This window comes from Ochlerotatus camptorhynchus, unplaced genomic scaffold (genome assembly GCF_037179485.1).
Source record: "Ochlerotatus camptorhynchus isolate MF236.1 unplaced genomic scaffold, CSIRO-AGI_Acam_v1.1 ptg000741l, whole genome shotgun sequence".
In the NCBI taxonomy this organism is placed as follows: Eukaryota; Metazoa; Arthropoda; class Insecta; order Diptera; family Culicidae; genus Ochlerotatus; species Ochlerotatus camptorhynchus.
The window spans coordinates 107,455-124,622 of NW_027041210.1; the positions used below are offsets into that span (position 1 = coordinate 107,455).

Sequence of the window (17,168 nt, forward strand, 5' to 3'; positions counted from 1 at the left end):
TTCTCAGTTGTTCGTGGCCAGTATTCTTCTCCTAATTTTAAGAATGAAGGTCCTTCAATCCATATGGATTTAGATAGAACGACTTTTGTTCCTTCATCGGCCGGATTTGATGCTGAGCTAATATATTTCCACTGTGATTCTACCGTGTTCTCCAGAATTTCGCTAACACGGTATTGTACGAATTGTTTGAATTGTCTTAATTCTGACTTGATCCAGGTTATAACAGTCTTTGAATCTGACCAATATATTACTTGATCTATTTGTAATCTTAATGCTTTTTGTACTGTATTGCATAATCTTGTTCCTAATACAGCAGCTTGCAGTTCTAGGCGAGGTACTGACATTATTTTTGTGGGGGCTACCTTTGATTTGGCAGCAACAATTGTAACATCAATTCGTTCTTCGCATATTGTTCTCATGTATATGACTGCTGCAAATGCGTTCAATGAAGCGTCACAGAACACATGAAGTTCTCTCTTTATTATGCTTTTGGAGTAGGAATAACATCTAGAAATTTTTAGATTTTCTAAGGAGGGTAATCTACCTATCCATCTTTGCCAACTCTTCTTTATATCTTCCGGAATTTTATCATCCCAATCTATTCCGCGTCGCCAAAGGTCTTGCATCAATATTTTCGATTCAATTGTTATATGTGCTATTAGTCCCAAGGGGTCATACACAATCATATACTCATCAGGACTCAGCCTTTTAAGATATCCTTTCCTTACATACTCCTCTATCTGATTACTATACCATTCTTTCAATGAAGGGTCTTTTTCTAACCTCTTCTCTAATTGTAAAAAGCGATTCAATGCCGTCGAAAAACTATTAGGAAATTCAACCTTATCGTTTTTCCATAAGAGACCTATTTCATAACCTTTTCCCGTTGGTTGGCAGGTTTCTTTCATAATTTTTAAGGCACGTTCATCTGATTTAGATATTAAATCACTTTAGGGTACCTTTACACCAAAGGCTTCTGTAGAGAAGTAATCTGCCATGATTTCCTTCATAGATTTTTCATCTTCAATCGCCTCGTTCATTACGAACACATGATTTTGTTTACTAGTGTTGTTTCGGCCACTACCGAATACAACCCAACCCAACTTCGTTTTCGTCGCAATAGGTTCGTTAAAACCACGCGATCTTCCTTCTATACCCTTAAAGAGGCATGCATGCGGTAGTCCTAATAATAACGTTGGAACTCCCTTATCATAGGACTGCAGGTCTATTCCGTTTAAATATGGGAACTGTTCTAGTATATGCTTGGAATCTATGGATTGCGTAGGCAAAGCCAATTCATTAATTGTACGTAAATCCTCAAGCAAGAACCTTTTCCCCTTTTCACCCTTAATATGTACCTTAACAGACTTACTATCGGCTTCTTCCTGGACCTCTCCATTCGTCCAAGCTAGAGTAATAGGTTTATCAATTCCTGCCACATTTAGTTGTTCGGCCACACTATTAAGAATTAAACTTACCGATGAACCGGAGTCGAAAAATACGTGGGTTTTTAAACTGCTTTTTCCATTGGACAAAGTAACAGGCAAAATTTGATAATACACCACATTGCGATTTTGCACATGACAATTTACTTTGTCAGGAATAGGAGCAATTCCAGAACCTTTAATATTTTCTTTTTTATCAACTCTTGGATGTAACAAACGATTATGTTTGCTAGTACATCCATCGATTTTACAAGGTCGTCCTACCCTGCAATTCTTGGACAAGTGATTAGGATTACAACAAGAAAAACAAAGTTTTTCCTTCATCACAAATTGTCTCCTTCCTTCGAAAGACATTTTTCTAAATTCATTGCATCCTGTCAAGCGATGATTTTCTCCACACTTAGGGCACTTTTGATACCCTGTACTGTGGTAATTTACTCTATCGGGTCTGTCAGGCCTGGGAAACCTTTCATTTTTTATTCCCTTATCTGCTATTAACATTGTAGCCAGCTTTTCTTGGGGTTTTAACCACTCGTAAAGGTTACTTAAGGTTGGGGCAATAAATGGGTTTAATATAGTTGACAATGTCTTATTTTCATTTACATGCATCAACCATTGTTGATGCAGCCCATTGGGTAATTTTCCCGCCAGATCTCTAATTAATCTTTGATCATTTAGATATTCCTTATGATCAAGACACGTCATATTAATTACCAAATTCCCAATTGCAGAGATGAAATCCACCATTGTTTTTGGGGTTTCAAAACGAGGATTTCTAGTTGCAAGAACCTCTTGCAATAATCCAGAATAAACCAATTCTACACTTCCAAATTGGTCCTCTAATTTTCGTATTATCAAATCCACATTATCGGAGTCGAGAAGAAGTGCGCTAACCGCGCGCAATGCATCTCCTTTTAGACTTTTCTGTATACGGTGTAAATTTTCAAGGTCCGAAAAATTTCCCCGCTGTGTGGTTTCGAGGTATGTTTTTTTTAAATCTTGGCCAAGTTTTGAAGTTTCCATCAAAATATGGCAACTCCAGTAATGACTGTCTTAAAATGTATTTTTCCATTGTGTTTTGTCCGTTAACATTGATACCATTAATTTTTTTTAATGATCGCTTCGAAAGCTTTTACTTGGCTATCTGCATTAGTCTTGTATTCTTTAATGTTTTGAAGAGTTTGTATTTGCTCTTCCTGTGTAGCCAAATGGACTCTAATCTTAGTACATTTTGTACATGTCCAAGGCTCTTTTTTCTTCGGTATGTGATCTAATCCTACACAGGTCAGGTGGAACCAGCGATCGCAATCGTCGCAGGCCACCATGTTATCACTGTCGTCTTTGTTCGTTTTTATTAACAACAAATTTTTCACTCATCTTGTTTTTTTTTTTTTAATTTATAAATTTCTACCTGATAATATAATAGCGTCAACTCTGATTTTACTCACACTTTAATCTGAACTTTGTTGATATTAATGGCCTAGCAGCTCGCCATTGGTCTGCTCCTTGCCACTGGACGTCCTTCTAGGATTTCGGTTGGCCTATAGCTTTTGTGATATTTTCGGCCTTCAGCCGTGGGAGTCTGGATTTGATGAACTGGTAGCCTGGTTGCTTGTGGTCTGCTTCTGGCCTTCAGCCGTGGGAAAGTGCGGCGTTTTGTTACTCGTTCATGATCACTTCAACCAATGTCCGGATTTTTCTGAAACTATTCAGATCACTTGGCTATTAGCCTACTTGGCTTCACGAGCCCAAATGTTCGAACTATCTGACCTTTGTCAGATTGACACTTTGGCTCAACGGCCCACTTGGCTTTAACAAGCCCAAATGTTTGAACTATCTGACTTTTGTCAGATTGACACTTTGGCTTAACGGCCCACTTGGCTTTGACAAGCCCAAATGTTCGAACTATCTGACCTTTGTCAGATTGACACTTTGGCTCAACGGCCCACTTGGCTTTAACAAGCCCAAATGTTCGAACTATCTGACCTTTGTCAGATTGACACTTTGGCTCAACGGCCCACTTGGCTTTAACAAGCCCAAATGTTCGAACTATCTGACTTTTGTCAGATTGACACTTTGGCTCAACGGCCCACTTGGCTTTAACAAGCCCAAATTTTAGAAATGTGTTTCGGTCGAAACCTACTTACAATTCCCAACAGTCAGATTTCTCCTGACTGGAAATTCGAAGATTCTAAACGCGCAGCCGTCCTCCAATGGTTCCTCTCTGGAGCCACCATGTAATGTCACTGCCAAAAGCTACTTTCTTCTCTGATTAGAGAGTCTTTCGCTTTTGTGACACCTATGCCAAAAAACAGCTTCTTGAAGTTACTTTTTTTCTCCGTTAGGAGAGAAGTTTTCACTTCTAAGGATCGAGAGTTTTTCGGATTCAATGAAGAACCTGGAGTAAGCTTCAAACTTAACTTTATTTTCAATTTCTGTACAAAGTGATCTTAGGTCTACGTATTGCATAAGTGATTTATAATTATGTAAAAATCTTTCCTGTTCTTACGGAATTTTCCATGTCCCTTTTAATACCGGGCCTTTCACTAGTTTCCTAACTTTAAGCTGAAAAAATGCCACTTGTCCTTCAAAGGGCTAACTTATATATTGAGTCCTTATGTACTATGTCCTTTTCAGAACCGGGATTTGGTCATCATTTTTCTAAGTTTATTGGTTTATTTTACTCAGGTCTGAAAAGGTTAACAAATAAGAATTTGAAACATTTGTAGCGCTTAAACAGTAAATCATATCCTTCCTTAAGGATAAACCGAGAGGGAAGATTATGCCTTATGGTATACGCACGTGGGCGTGTTATTCTTCACTCGAAAGCATGAGCGTTCCTAGATAAATAGTGCAGGCATATTATGTAAACGAGCGATCGTTTTTGTTTTACCCTACTTTTCATTTCATTTTCTTGAAACTGGTATCGACATCTGTGCAACTATGTGGATTTGCTTATGGCTTTGATCTGTAGATTAATTGTCTCGCGGTAACACAGGGTATTCAATTTTCCTGCTTTGAGTAGTAGTTTTTCCTCATCGCTTATAACACCAGGCTGCCAGGCTGTTTCGAGTGGAACGTCTTCTTTTAAATAAGTTCGTTCCAAATTGAGTGTTAACTTCTTATGTTCTCTGTAGACTTTTCGAAACTGTCGCGTTGTTTGGTTGCATTCAATTTTGCGATTATGGTGCTAGGTACAGTGGTAATGCAACATTTTTCTTTTAATTTGTTAACAATTTCGTCGACGCTAGCATGGTTAATATTCACTGCCGCGCGAGCCTTGCCTTGCAGTCTAGATAAAATTGTTTGGATAGCAGCTAGCTTATTATTGTCGTTGATTAGAGGTATGTATGCGTTTAAAGCTGCTAAAACACCATCTAACTTGTCTCCTTTTTCATCATATGATTGGACTAGTGAGGTGATAACTTTAATCACTACTATTATACTTGTCATTTTTCTCTTTGTTATCCTTACACAGAACATTATGATTATAATTGCTGATTTATATTTAGAACTTTTCCTTGCCATTTGCAGTCTAGTGTTTATAAAATGATTTATCTCAATCTTTAAATTTCTACTAGCTTTAATGTAATAGCTCAATCTATCGGGATTTATTTTATATTCATTTTCTAAAATAGTTTCTCATAATTTGTTGTATGTCACTTTAACGTTATTTTGTTTTTTAATTAACGTTTTTAGTAAATAGTTTCTATATAGGTTCTTATGGAGATTTATTTCATTCTTTGTAGTGCTTCTATGTAGAAATCTAATTTGGTTTCTATTTCCATATATTTAATAATTGTATTGGGGAACAAAAAGAAATCTTACATATGTATACATACGAATATTTGACTCACCAATCAATATTGCTAATTTGGCTTTGTTGAGTAGTACAGGATTCAAGGTGGATTGCACTCCGTTGACTTCCGACGCGTTAAGCTATGGTTGTTCTGCTACCGCATCATCATCCGAGTTTTGGATTCTCGGGTGCATTTATTATAGTTGATTCTGCTACCACAGCATCATCCGAGTTTTGGCTACTGGAGACTTCTTCTTATTCTTTCATTTGTGACTTATTGTTCACAGAGTTCTGCATAATTCACTGATTCAGTTCATTTTTTAAAATCTTAAGGTTTTTATACTTCTTTTCGTAGTATTTGGGTTTCTACAACATCTATTTTTGTCACATAACCCTAGTTCATATTTTAGAACGGAGGGCCTTTTCTACATGATAGTCTTATTCGGCTTGAGCTTGAATTTCGGCCCAAAATTGCCGTTCTTCAGCCGGTGTCATTTTTTCTGCACCTATTTTTACTTTTTATTACACTATATTTTCACTTTAACCAATTGTCAACATTCCTTATTAGTAAATGTAGCCTAGGATTTGTCCTCCCAGCTGCTGCTGTGCAGCTTCGCTTTGCGTGAGGATTCCTTTACTGGTCGACACTTATAAATGTCCATTTATTTTCGGTAGCATTTTTCTTTCTCACACCAGAAGGTCACTATTGCTTTTGTTGATTCTAGTTTATCTATTAATGCTTTCATGCACACGTGATTAGCTTCTATGATAATTGGTATGTTGCTGATATTCGCCTGATGCAGTCTTTTAAACGTGGTTATTATGGCTCTTTTTACTGCCATGCTAATTTTTGCATTCATGTTTTTCACTTTAGCAGTTTATTTTCTTCTGTTTTAATAACTTCACGGTGTTAGACTTCTTTACACAGTCACTGTATGCAGTCGGACTGCTGTTGATGTTGTGGTTATTAGATAAAAAGACATTAACTCATGCGTAAGATGAACGGCGGTCTGATTTTGCTAACTTGAATTGTCGCGAGTTTTGAACCATAACCGAAAGGTTGAAATGATTGAAAAATTTAAGAAAAAATATAATGGTCAAAAATGCATGACATACATCAATTTGTCGTAGTTCTACGTCATATTGCGGTCGTGTCTAGGACACAACCCTTTATTTTTTATACAGTTGATCAAATGTTGCAGTTATTTTTGCTAAAGTCTGTTACGTATTAGAATTTGCATTAAGTTTTGAAGCTATTTGTATTAAGTACAAGCTGTTGATACAACTATTGAGTAATCGCACGTGAGCGTGCACAAGCAATGATGCTGCATCCCGACCAACCATTTCGTTAATTTTCTTTAATTTTCTATACATCGATCTTCAAAGCCATTCATAAGAAAATCGATAGCGATCGTTACCATTTCATGAATAATTGTAAAGATGCTAAAAGTCTAATCGTGAATCGTTTATAAAGATCTTTCTCAAAATATTGCTACCAATCGTTACCAATGTTAAAATATCGATTGTGTTGCCAGATCAAAATATCGATTTCTGTTGTAAAATCAAAATATCGATACACAACTGCTGATTTTATTTGTGATTTTGTATCTGCATAATTTCTAGTTTCGATCCCATACCATCTGGGGTGTACTGATTTCGTTGTTGGTTGCTAATCCTCGGGTCCACGGCTGCTGTAGATAAGCTTATCAACGACAGGCAAACACACTCTAGTATGTGGTGTGTTGAAATTTCAGTAAATCTTTCATACATGAATTCAATATTTGTCATAACCATCAACCAGTCAGCCATGTAGGTGTTATAGAGGTCAAAAAGGTATCAATTTTCCTCATTGGGTTCCAAATACCGAGAATCCCACCACGCATGCTATCACGGGTTATTAAATATATATAGAAGTAAACTTGAAGAACTACAATGGTAAACATTTGCTGCGTCGCGGCCATCGGTCTTCTCGTTCATTTACCGGCAGATTGCATCTCGGATTGCTTCTGTCACCTGGTGTGTTTCGAACTCTCTTTAACCAGCGATGCAAATCGATAACAAGGAGATTATAAATGTGCATCGATGGCAATCTTTTCTGTTCTTTGTCAAAGTTCAAAGTTACGATGATATCAGTATTTAAATATTTATGGATGAATATTTGTAAAGAATACTAAAGTCCATGTGACATATCGAAATTAAAATAAATTTAGTATGGCACCTTTATAGATTACTATCATATAACCGATGAAGAAATAATCTTAAATGTAAGTATCGATCAAAAAAGATTTTTAAATGTGTACATCGAAATCATAGAAGATTTAAAGTAAAGAATTGCCGACATAAATCTTTATTTCTGTATAAAGAACTTTGAAGAAGTTTCACGAACGGTTGGTCGGGATGGGCCTTAAATTGGAAACGAACCAAACAACGAAAACATCATCGACAGCATCCGCTGACAACGTTTTCGCTGCACGCACACCGACACACCACCGGCATGCGAAGCAGAGAAACCAGCAGAGCGAAAGTTTGCTTGTCCTCGTCCGAATAGCAAGCGAAACGGCTTGGTTTGTAGTGCCGGGTGAAAATACAATTCTCGATTGTACGAGCCTGCCAGTGCGTGGTGGAAAGAATTCCATTCGTTGTGAGTGCTGCTGTTGGAGATCGGAGTTATTTTCCTTCGTGGTGCAGATTGCCGTGGTCGAACCGAGTTCCGATAGCACGCAGGAAGTGCGTGGGGAAAACCCGTTGTTCGGAAGACCGTCCGAGTGCGCAGTAGCATGTAACCTGCACTAGCCGTTTTCCAAGCAAACCGAATCTGCCGTGCTTTGGAAAATCATCTTCTCGAGAGTGGGTGTCAGGATTGCCACGCAGATCGAGCCGAGACGCGGATTAGACAGCGGGATTTGACGACTGTCGAAAGGTTAGTCCAGGAAAATGATGATAATCAAATACTAAAATTAACACGGGGATTTCGATACAGCTTCGCGTCACACGATCGGCACACACCAGCGCGGAACTACCCTACCTCTGGAAAACACTGTAAAGTGAGTACAGTTAAGATTTATGCGGTGCTGCAACTAACAATGTGTCAAACAATTACACAAATTGGGAATCGAACATCCTGACAAGAGACACGTGATTGCGGCGGGTCGCCGTGTTGGACAGAAAGCCTTCCAAGAGAAGTGAGTTTTACTCAACATGATGGCCGTCAAATGGAGGCTAATGCGGAATGCGCCCCAGGGCTTTTGTTTCGTGTTTTGCCGGTTCAATTATCCCATCGATTCTGAGCGGCGCAGGGAAGCTGGTTCGATCGACAGGGCACGTTTTGGATTTGCAGCCATCTTTCGAGGGTGGTCTACGAAGCTGCACGTACGACGGTCAGGAACGCCGTTGGCTAGAGACCGACAAGGAGCCGAAGTACATTATCACTGCCAAAAGACGGTCACTTCGAGGATCGTTGCGCTTCGCGAGACTGACGCAGCATACGCCATCTGTTGGACAGATAGTTTCGAGTGACACTCGACGAAGCAGGTCGGCGGACACGACGGACGGGAAGTACCCAAGGGTGCTGTAGAGTGGTCTTCGATCAACGGAGGAGCAGAAAGCATCGATGTGTGGTGTCTTGTGGCGTCGGTTCGGCGTCTGATTGCAGCGGTTCGTCGAAAAGCGAGCGGCGGTAAGGGTGCACCCGGCCGGTAACAGTGAGTACTCACAAGAAGAGAAAATAAGATTGGAAAGATAATAGGAGGCACCAAGATCTCCAACTCCAATGTAAGGGACCAATGGGAGGATTCAAAATATAAGTATAAAAATGCATTTGGAGTTCGTTTTTGGATTTTTTGGAACCTTTACCCTTTAGTGTTTGTGCTTTTGTCCGCCTCTCGGTAATTTTTGCTCTACCGAGTGTGAATTAAAGTTTTGATTTCCCGCCTTTCTGATTTCAAAATGAATCTCTAATGATCCTCTTCAAGAATCTCCCTCGCAAAATTCTAAAGTTCGGTTTGGAGGTTTTTTGATATCTTTAAGATTTTTGTTATTTGTAATATTAGTTCGTCAACATGTTCCATTGACATATGATTCTGAAAATAAGTAATTCAAATAATCTGCGGCTGCTTTGTTGACCCTCGGCATCACTTTTGTCTACTCGGTGTCTCGAAGTTTGCTGCTATTAAACCATACCTGTCACTTTTTGATCTTCCGGTGGCGGGGTATTTTACCTCGACACTTCCCGCACTTTTTCTGCTTTGTTTCACTGCTACTGTATTTGCTGCTGTGACTGCAGTGGTTAGGCACCACCGTTGTCGCTAAATGTCTTTATTTGGTTGCTTTCAACGCCATAATCTTACTGAATATTGTTCGTCACAATGCTTGTAAATTTGCAATCTTCAGTGCCTGTGTATGGGAATAGCGTTTATAGAGTGGGAACACTGTTATTGCAAGGTGAATGCACACTATGCACAGGATCAGGATTAGTTTCAATTCATGATCCTGGTGCCATTCTTCATGCCCTGCTAAATTGCTGAGATTGTTAACCTGTGGTTCACCAGTCAAGTCATTAGTCAAGTAGTGAGCCAATTTAAAATCGTTAGTTTCCACCGGCTGATACAACGGTAGGGTTGCTACTAACTAATGATTTTAAATATGCTCGAAATTCTAGTACTTTTGTTTTGATTAGCTATGAAAGTTTGACAGATAAAATGAGGAGTTCGTGGATTTTCCTATGTTTCGAGGAGTGCATGGATTAGCTTGGGACCGAAGATAGTACCAGAGCAGAGCCAAAAAATTGAGCACATTTCTTCAGGACCTTCTGGTCTTACAGTTACCTCTATGGTAGTACCATAGATGTAACTCGATGGGGTACGCTTATATATGTACTTGGGACCATTAGGCTAGTCAAGTAGTGAGCGAATTTAAACTCGTTAGTTTCCACCGGTTGATACAACGGTAGTAGCAACCGGGAGAAACTAACGATTTTAAATTTGCTCACACTCGACTAGCCTATCGGTCTCAAGTATATCGATTAACGTACCCCATTCTAGTTGCAATTCTAGTACTACACTATGTTTGCTTTGATTTGCTATGAACGATTGATAGATAAAAGAGGAGTTCGTGGATTTTACAATGTTTCGAGGGGTGCATCGATTAGCTTGGGACCGAAGACGAGTACCAGAGCAGAGCTAAAAAGTTGAGCAAGTTTCTTCGGGACCTTCTGGTCTTAGAGTTACCTAGTGTTTGGAATGCTTCACGTTGAATTTGAAATCTATGAACTCGATCAACGCAGGTCACTCATAGACTATTTAGTATTTTTTAAAGATATTTCTCAAATATCTACGTGTACAAGAGAAAATTGGAGACACAATTTATTCAGTCTACGAGTAAAAATGTTTTCGATTTTCTTCATACTCGAGCTGATTTTTGAGGAAAAACGTAGAAATTTACTCAGTCTATGAGTGATCTGCGATTTTTGCGAATTTAAGTCAGATTCAACGGACGAATGCATAGACGTGATATTTTAAGTGCAGCAAAAATTATGAGGGGTGTTATTAGAAATGTAAGTTAATCTACTAAAACTGATTGGATTGTAGGGATAGCGATTCCAATTCAAGTATGGTTTTCATATTCGGAAGTGGTTAAATTAACTGGATCGTTAGAAATAAGTAATGTGTTAGCTTGCAGTCAATAGATGTAGAAAACGTTTTCCAAATCCAGTCTTTTCCAGCTACCCTGGTTGTTGAAGCTAATGTGTGGCAACGTCTAGGAGATCACTGACCCAGTGAAGATGCACGATGATAACTATTGTCATGCTGATATCTAAAACAGGGAGTCAACGGATCAAGACATCGATAATCGGTTTAACTTGTAATAGAAGTCAAGGGTTGTAAGACGAAATCAATGATCCTTATAAGCTCATAAAACACCAAACACCAATTTCTTCAAAATAAGCAAAACATTGTCATGGCAACCACATATCAAATTTTGATAGCGTTCTGACTATTTTAATCAAAGATCTATCTTATGTAGTGAAATTTCAAAATAAGTATCTCGTAGTAATTCACCATAATCTCCATACAATCTTTAAGCCATTTACGCAAGCTCTAAAACTTCTACAAATCTACAATCATTGCCATTTGTTGCTTAGGCTCATATTTTGAATACAATGGAGTCGCTTTTTACGCGGTTTTACACGGTTTTTTTACGTGGATTTCGGAATTTACGCGGATCTCGGAATTTACGCAGTTTTTTTTTGTGCGGATTTCGGAATTTGCGCGGTTTATCATTATTTGTCGAATACACTGTAATCGCTTTTTACGCGTTTTTTACACGTTTTTTTTGCGCGGTTTTTTTTACGCGGATTTTGGAATTTAAACGGGTTTTACGCGATTTTTTACGCGGCACGTATCCCCCGCGTAAAAAGCGACTCCAGTGTATTTTTTTCAAAATGAAGCGTCCTAATGTGACAAAAATGCAGATACTTTCAATATAGGACTGCTATGCGGGTAATTTCAATATAGGACTCACATGACGCACTTTTTCACTTTTCCTGATAAATTGATTCATATGAGATGCTCTTGTAATAGGACAACCCGTATGCCTGTTTTCCCTAACAACAAAGTTGTTGAGTTCATTCAGTATTATGAAACTATGGGATCAGCTACCATTTCCATTGAAAAAAAAAACAGTTTTGACAAAAAAGCACTGACTTGCGATCAGCGGCATTATAATAAAGACCACTTGTGAGTGAGTTATTACTAATTGCATCTGAAACTGGACTGCCCCACAAAAGCAAAAAGTGTGATAAAAGTACATTTTTCCATTAAACCGTTTTAAACTCGCGCTTTGTCCAGCTTGGTGTGAAATCCGCAATACGATGCGAACTTATATTTACGTATAAACTATGTTATAAATGTTTAGTATGTTGTGTTATTACCATCATTTGTTTTTCAGGACGTGGAAGCCACCAGATTCAATACCAAAGATTAAATCAGGAAAAGAACCAGCTGAATTACCCGAACACAATGTTCACAAATATAAAACTGGACCAGAATCTGTATCGGCAGCCTACACGGGTCCCGACAAAGGATTGACTGGAGTTCGAAGAACTCGTATTCACTTGAGTGCTGGTCCTGAAATAGATTTTATAGACACTCATTTGGAGCAAGATGCGTTTAAGTCTAGCATTAAAATGGATACCAATGCAAATAAGAGATCAATCACAACATACAAGGAGAGTTCAAAGCAAGGAGTTTCCACGATCGCCTATACCAAACGTCATTCTGAAAAGGTGCCTGCCTCCAAAAATCCTAATGAAGATCCTTTGAATAAAAAAAACGACAACACAATTATCAAGAGTGCTTTGGATGAAACAACTACGGATCCTATTGCAAATATAAAAAACTGGAACCTCCCGGATGTTCACGCTTATGGAATTTCAGTTTCCTTGTATGAGAAGAATGCAATAACGGGAGAGAGTATTGGGAATCCTGTAGCAGATTGCTTTGGAATTGTAGCAAGGGAAGATACATGCATAATGGCATTAGCAGACGGGGTCAATTGGGGAGAGGGAGCACGACTTGCAGCAAGATGTGCGGTACAAGGAGCAATTGAATATTTGAACTCAGCTATATTCGGGATTCATCACAGTAAGTACTCTCTCTATCTCTCTCACTCTTTTTCACACTCACCCACACACCCACACACCCACACACCCACACACCCACACCCACACATAAAACAAATTCCGGTACCCGTGCGAACCCGAGCTTATTGTCAGTCAACCTCAACTTCAACTTGAGCCAGGCTACAAAAACAAACGTTCACACTGACGTTTGTCTTTCAACAAACAGACCCAATCTAGTTACCCGATCCAGGTTGGAACTGAATCAAAAACAAATTCGCAAAGACAAACAGACACAACTCTAACAATCACATTCGTCGCACGCTCTAGCAGTCAATTGAAATACGATTTTAGTTGGGAATATGCTCGCATTAGTCATGATAGCGCGACTGAATTGTTCAGCACATTTCGAAATAATCAACGATGCCAGTTCTTTTTTAGGTCAATGCTGTATGTCACAACTCTTAAAAAACATGCTTGGCATACACAGTTTTGGTCACGAACTGCTCATTTGCTAATAACTTTGCACACAGTTCTTTTTAAAGCAGTAGATAGAATAGAGTGTAAGCTTGTTATAGATATGTAAAAAAAAGTAGATTTTAATGCTAGTAGTAAACTGTATTTGTTTTTGTGTTGTAAAAATGAGGTGAGAAATGCTCACTACACATCTCGGAATTTAAGTGTTAAATTGATTAGTGTTGATTCAAATGTTAGGCTTTACCTAATCTTCGCATATCTATAGTAAACTATTAGCCTAATCAATTACTTTAAAGAAAAATAAATTTTAACATCTGAGTGAAAAGTTATTACCAAATGAGCAGTTGGTGTGTATAACTGTGCATGCCAAGCATGCTTTAAAATTATGATGAGCGAAGGCATCTCACTAGATTCACATAAATAACTGCATAATGGCTATAAACTAAAAAGACAGTACCTTGATCCTAGTGTGAACGTTGTTCTTAGCCTTTACAAACTCGTGTGTGTGATTGGGTGTATCCCTTTGTGTTACCCTCTGGCACAGTGTGGTATTCACTACACTGAACGAAAACATCCGCAATACTTCGAATGCTTATTGTATTGCTCGAGCCCTTTAACAATATGCATTTGAATTTCGGATGATGAGGCTCCATATGACTGTCATCCAAATAAAGGATGATTTTTATTTGAAAATTAGCTGTAAAACATACAGCACTCAGAGGACAAAAATTTAAGAATAGTATGACATTCAAGAGCTTTAAATTAGATTATTTACATTTCCATGCCATGATCAGCCATTGCATTAGGGGCTGTTCATTATTTTTTCCTCTGTTCGGGACCTAACACCACTGCGACCAGTAATTTGATCTATTGTAGTATATCCCGTGTCCTTAGTTTAGTGCATGTCGTATGATGAAGTATTAGATTTTTACGTAGGACTGCGTCTTTAATGTCTATACTGGGGATCGCATTAAAAAAAAATCAAAATTCAGACATGTAACGAAAAATCCCAAACACGAACGCAACGATAGAGCGCAAATCGAACAAACGACACATTGAGCATATTGCTCACAAGAACGAGCTCAATGCTCGGTTGACCGCTCACCATTCTACCAATGAAAGGAAAGGAGGAGAAAAACAACGATAACCTGTCACCATGTGATAAGTTTAGTTAAACAATAAGAATGAAAAACTTACATCCTTTCTAGCGAGCAATCAGAACATCTGATCATCAGAATTCTGTTCAAAATGAACGAAGATAATAAAATAAAAAGTGAAGAATTGGTATTTGGTTATGTGCTCGTACCTACTCAAAAGGAAGAAAGGATTATTTATGTATATTAAAAATATAATCCAGAGTTAAACATATATTCCACTGATTTGAAAAATCTGAAAATTATGTATATATAATAAAAATGTTATCTGTATATACAGATATCTATATCAAAATTTTGAGAAAAATCTGTATCATTTCAGATAAATCTGTATAAGTGAAGTGGTATCACTGAGACGACGACGAAAGCACCCGCATCGACCGGAGGAAAGGCTTCCCGTAATAGGCAGCATGACTAGGCCGTCGTCATCCGATTGGCATCGACTTGCACTGGTGTGGCCACCATTTTAAAAACAACCGGCCCTTTTCAGGGCCACCAATTCAAAAATGGAAAGAGTTGAGAACTAAATGATCAACATATTTGTTCCGTCCACTAGCGGCCTTACGTCAAGCTTCCGTTCGTGCCCCTAGGCACAGACCATTCTACTTTTTTTTATAGTTGTCATTCTTGCATTTATCGCAAGGATCCGACTCTAATTGAAAGGTCCCGCTCTTTTTACCCTTCGGAGCTTTGAAACACCCTCCAAAGGCACGCCCCTTTGTCAGTCAAAATTGGATTCCTTAGCAACAAAATTAAGGTATTACACCGATAATGACCATGCATCAGAACCCTAGTCTTAACCACTTCAAACTAGGGAACAACGAATAGAAGATTAGGAATCACATAGATGAAGACTAACTAACCCATTTTTTTCTTGTTTCAATATCATCCTCGTTGGACAAAGCCGAGTCTTGTCACTATCAACAAGGCATAAAAAGTAACAAGGACTAAGAAGTGTTCCTTTGATTACTGAAAAATCCTGTTCCCCTAGTTCGAAAAAGTCAGGACTAGGAATCGGTGGTAGATCTTTCATCCCCTAAAGTACCACGAAAAGGTGATCTACCCACGTTACGGGGTGGGTTGTTCATTAACTACGTAGATAGTTTTTTGGGATTCTTGCCCCTCCCCATCCACTGCGAAGAAAATTGTCCATAAACAATTTTAATTTTTTAAATTTGTATGAGCCGTGGATAATTTCCAATTTGTTTTGTGCAATCCAACGATAGTGTTTCCCGGTAGCGTTTAAGCATAGTATTTACAGTCGATTTTGGAAATTTGAGCACCTTTTCATTCCACTTGGTGAGCGAGCAGATTTTTTTCACGTTTCTCGCGTTCCATATTCGATAACTTTTAAACGTGAGTATGAAATCTGATTAAATTTTCTCCACAGAATAGACAATCTTTCCAGATCAAAAGGCTGTCAACAGTTCCTTGCTACGACAACCAGAGATGCTAGTGCAAAATTCGCTTTACATCGAATCTAAACCGTATACACTCAGGTCTTTTTTGTTAGCACGGGGGATATGTACTGTGTAAAAAAAACCATGTTAAAAAAAAAACCTACCGAGATTTTGATTTTTCACATGCTTAAATGTTAAAAAAAATCGGATTTTGATGCCATTTGTTATTATAGCATGCTATGGTCCATATAGACATATTTTAAAAATTTCTGAATTTGCACCAAAAATTGTGATTTTTTTTTAAAGTATGCCATTCGATACCTATAGCTTGAAACGGATAATGTGATTAGAATCAAGTCGATAGGTTTTATCGTTGTCGAGAAATCTTTAAAAGCGTACCGTGTAAATAGCGAAAAACCGTGTAAAAAACCGTGTACAAAGACTTCAGTGTATGTACAGGGGTTGTGAGAAATATAGGGTACAAGCTAAATTTTGTCCAACTTTGGACTGTTGTAACTTCGTTAAATATTGTTCGATTTTCAATCTTCAAGAAACATTCAACTAGAAAACTAATCAAATTTTATGGTGAGGTAATGGAAGTGACCATGGTTACTGGATACCGGAGATATTCTGGGTTTCCTGAGGGCATGTCTAAATTGCTAAATTTGTGATGAGTTTTTCTCAGGGTGTCCGTTACTAATCTGTGTTTTTTGTTCTTACGCCAAAAATAGAACCATTTCCAAAGCAAATGACCTACCAACAGCTAAAATCGGCTCAGAATCAACCAAGATATGGCCATTTCCCTGGAATCGGTCCTGAGGGAGGGTTCTGAGTGCGGTCAGTACTTTCATTCACTCAAAACATGCCATGCGACACCTCTTTCTTCATAGTTTTTTTTTTTACCAATAGGCTTTTTATAGACTTTGAATGGATCATTGACTACATTGGCCACTTCCGGAACCACCGGAGTGCCCTCGGGGGAACCTGTAGTAGGGGACAAATTTATTTTTACAAAAATCATGCCGTGTGACACCTATTTCTTCATGGTTTTTCATCAGCAGGATTTCTTAAGACTTTAAATGGATCATTGACTACATTGACCACTTCCGGAACCACTGGAGTACCCCCGGGGGAACCTGTAGTAGGGGAAAATTGCATTTTTACACCTAAACATGCCGTGCGCCCGCTCTTTCTTCATGGTTTTGCATCAGTAGGCTTTCCATAGATTTTGAATTGATCATTGATCGCATTGACCACTATCGGAACAACCAGAATGCC

The 17,168-nt window shown here is 38.4% G+C and overlaps 1 protein-coding gene across 1 annotated transcript in view; it reads left to right on the forward strand.

Annotated features, from left to right (window-relative positions):
* LOC135714847 (PP2C-like domain-containing protein CG9801) overlaps positions 1-16,658 on the forward strand; it is a 79,835-nt gene extending 63,177 nt beyond the window's left edge. The window contains exons 3-4 of the mRNA XM_065238225.1: positions 12,190-12,884; positions 14,813-16,658. Of these exons, the coding sequence (XP_065094297.1) occupies positions 12,190-12,884; positions 14,813-14,826 (709 nt within the window). The 3' untranslated portion in view covers positions 14,827-16,658. The remainder of the gene's footprint in view (positions 1-12,189; positions 12,885-14,812) is intronic.
* The last annotated feature ends 510 nt before the right edge of the window (positions 16,659-17,168 follow it).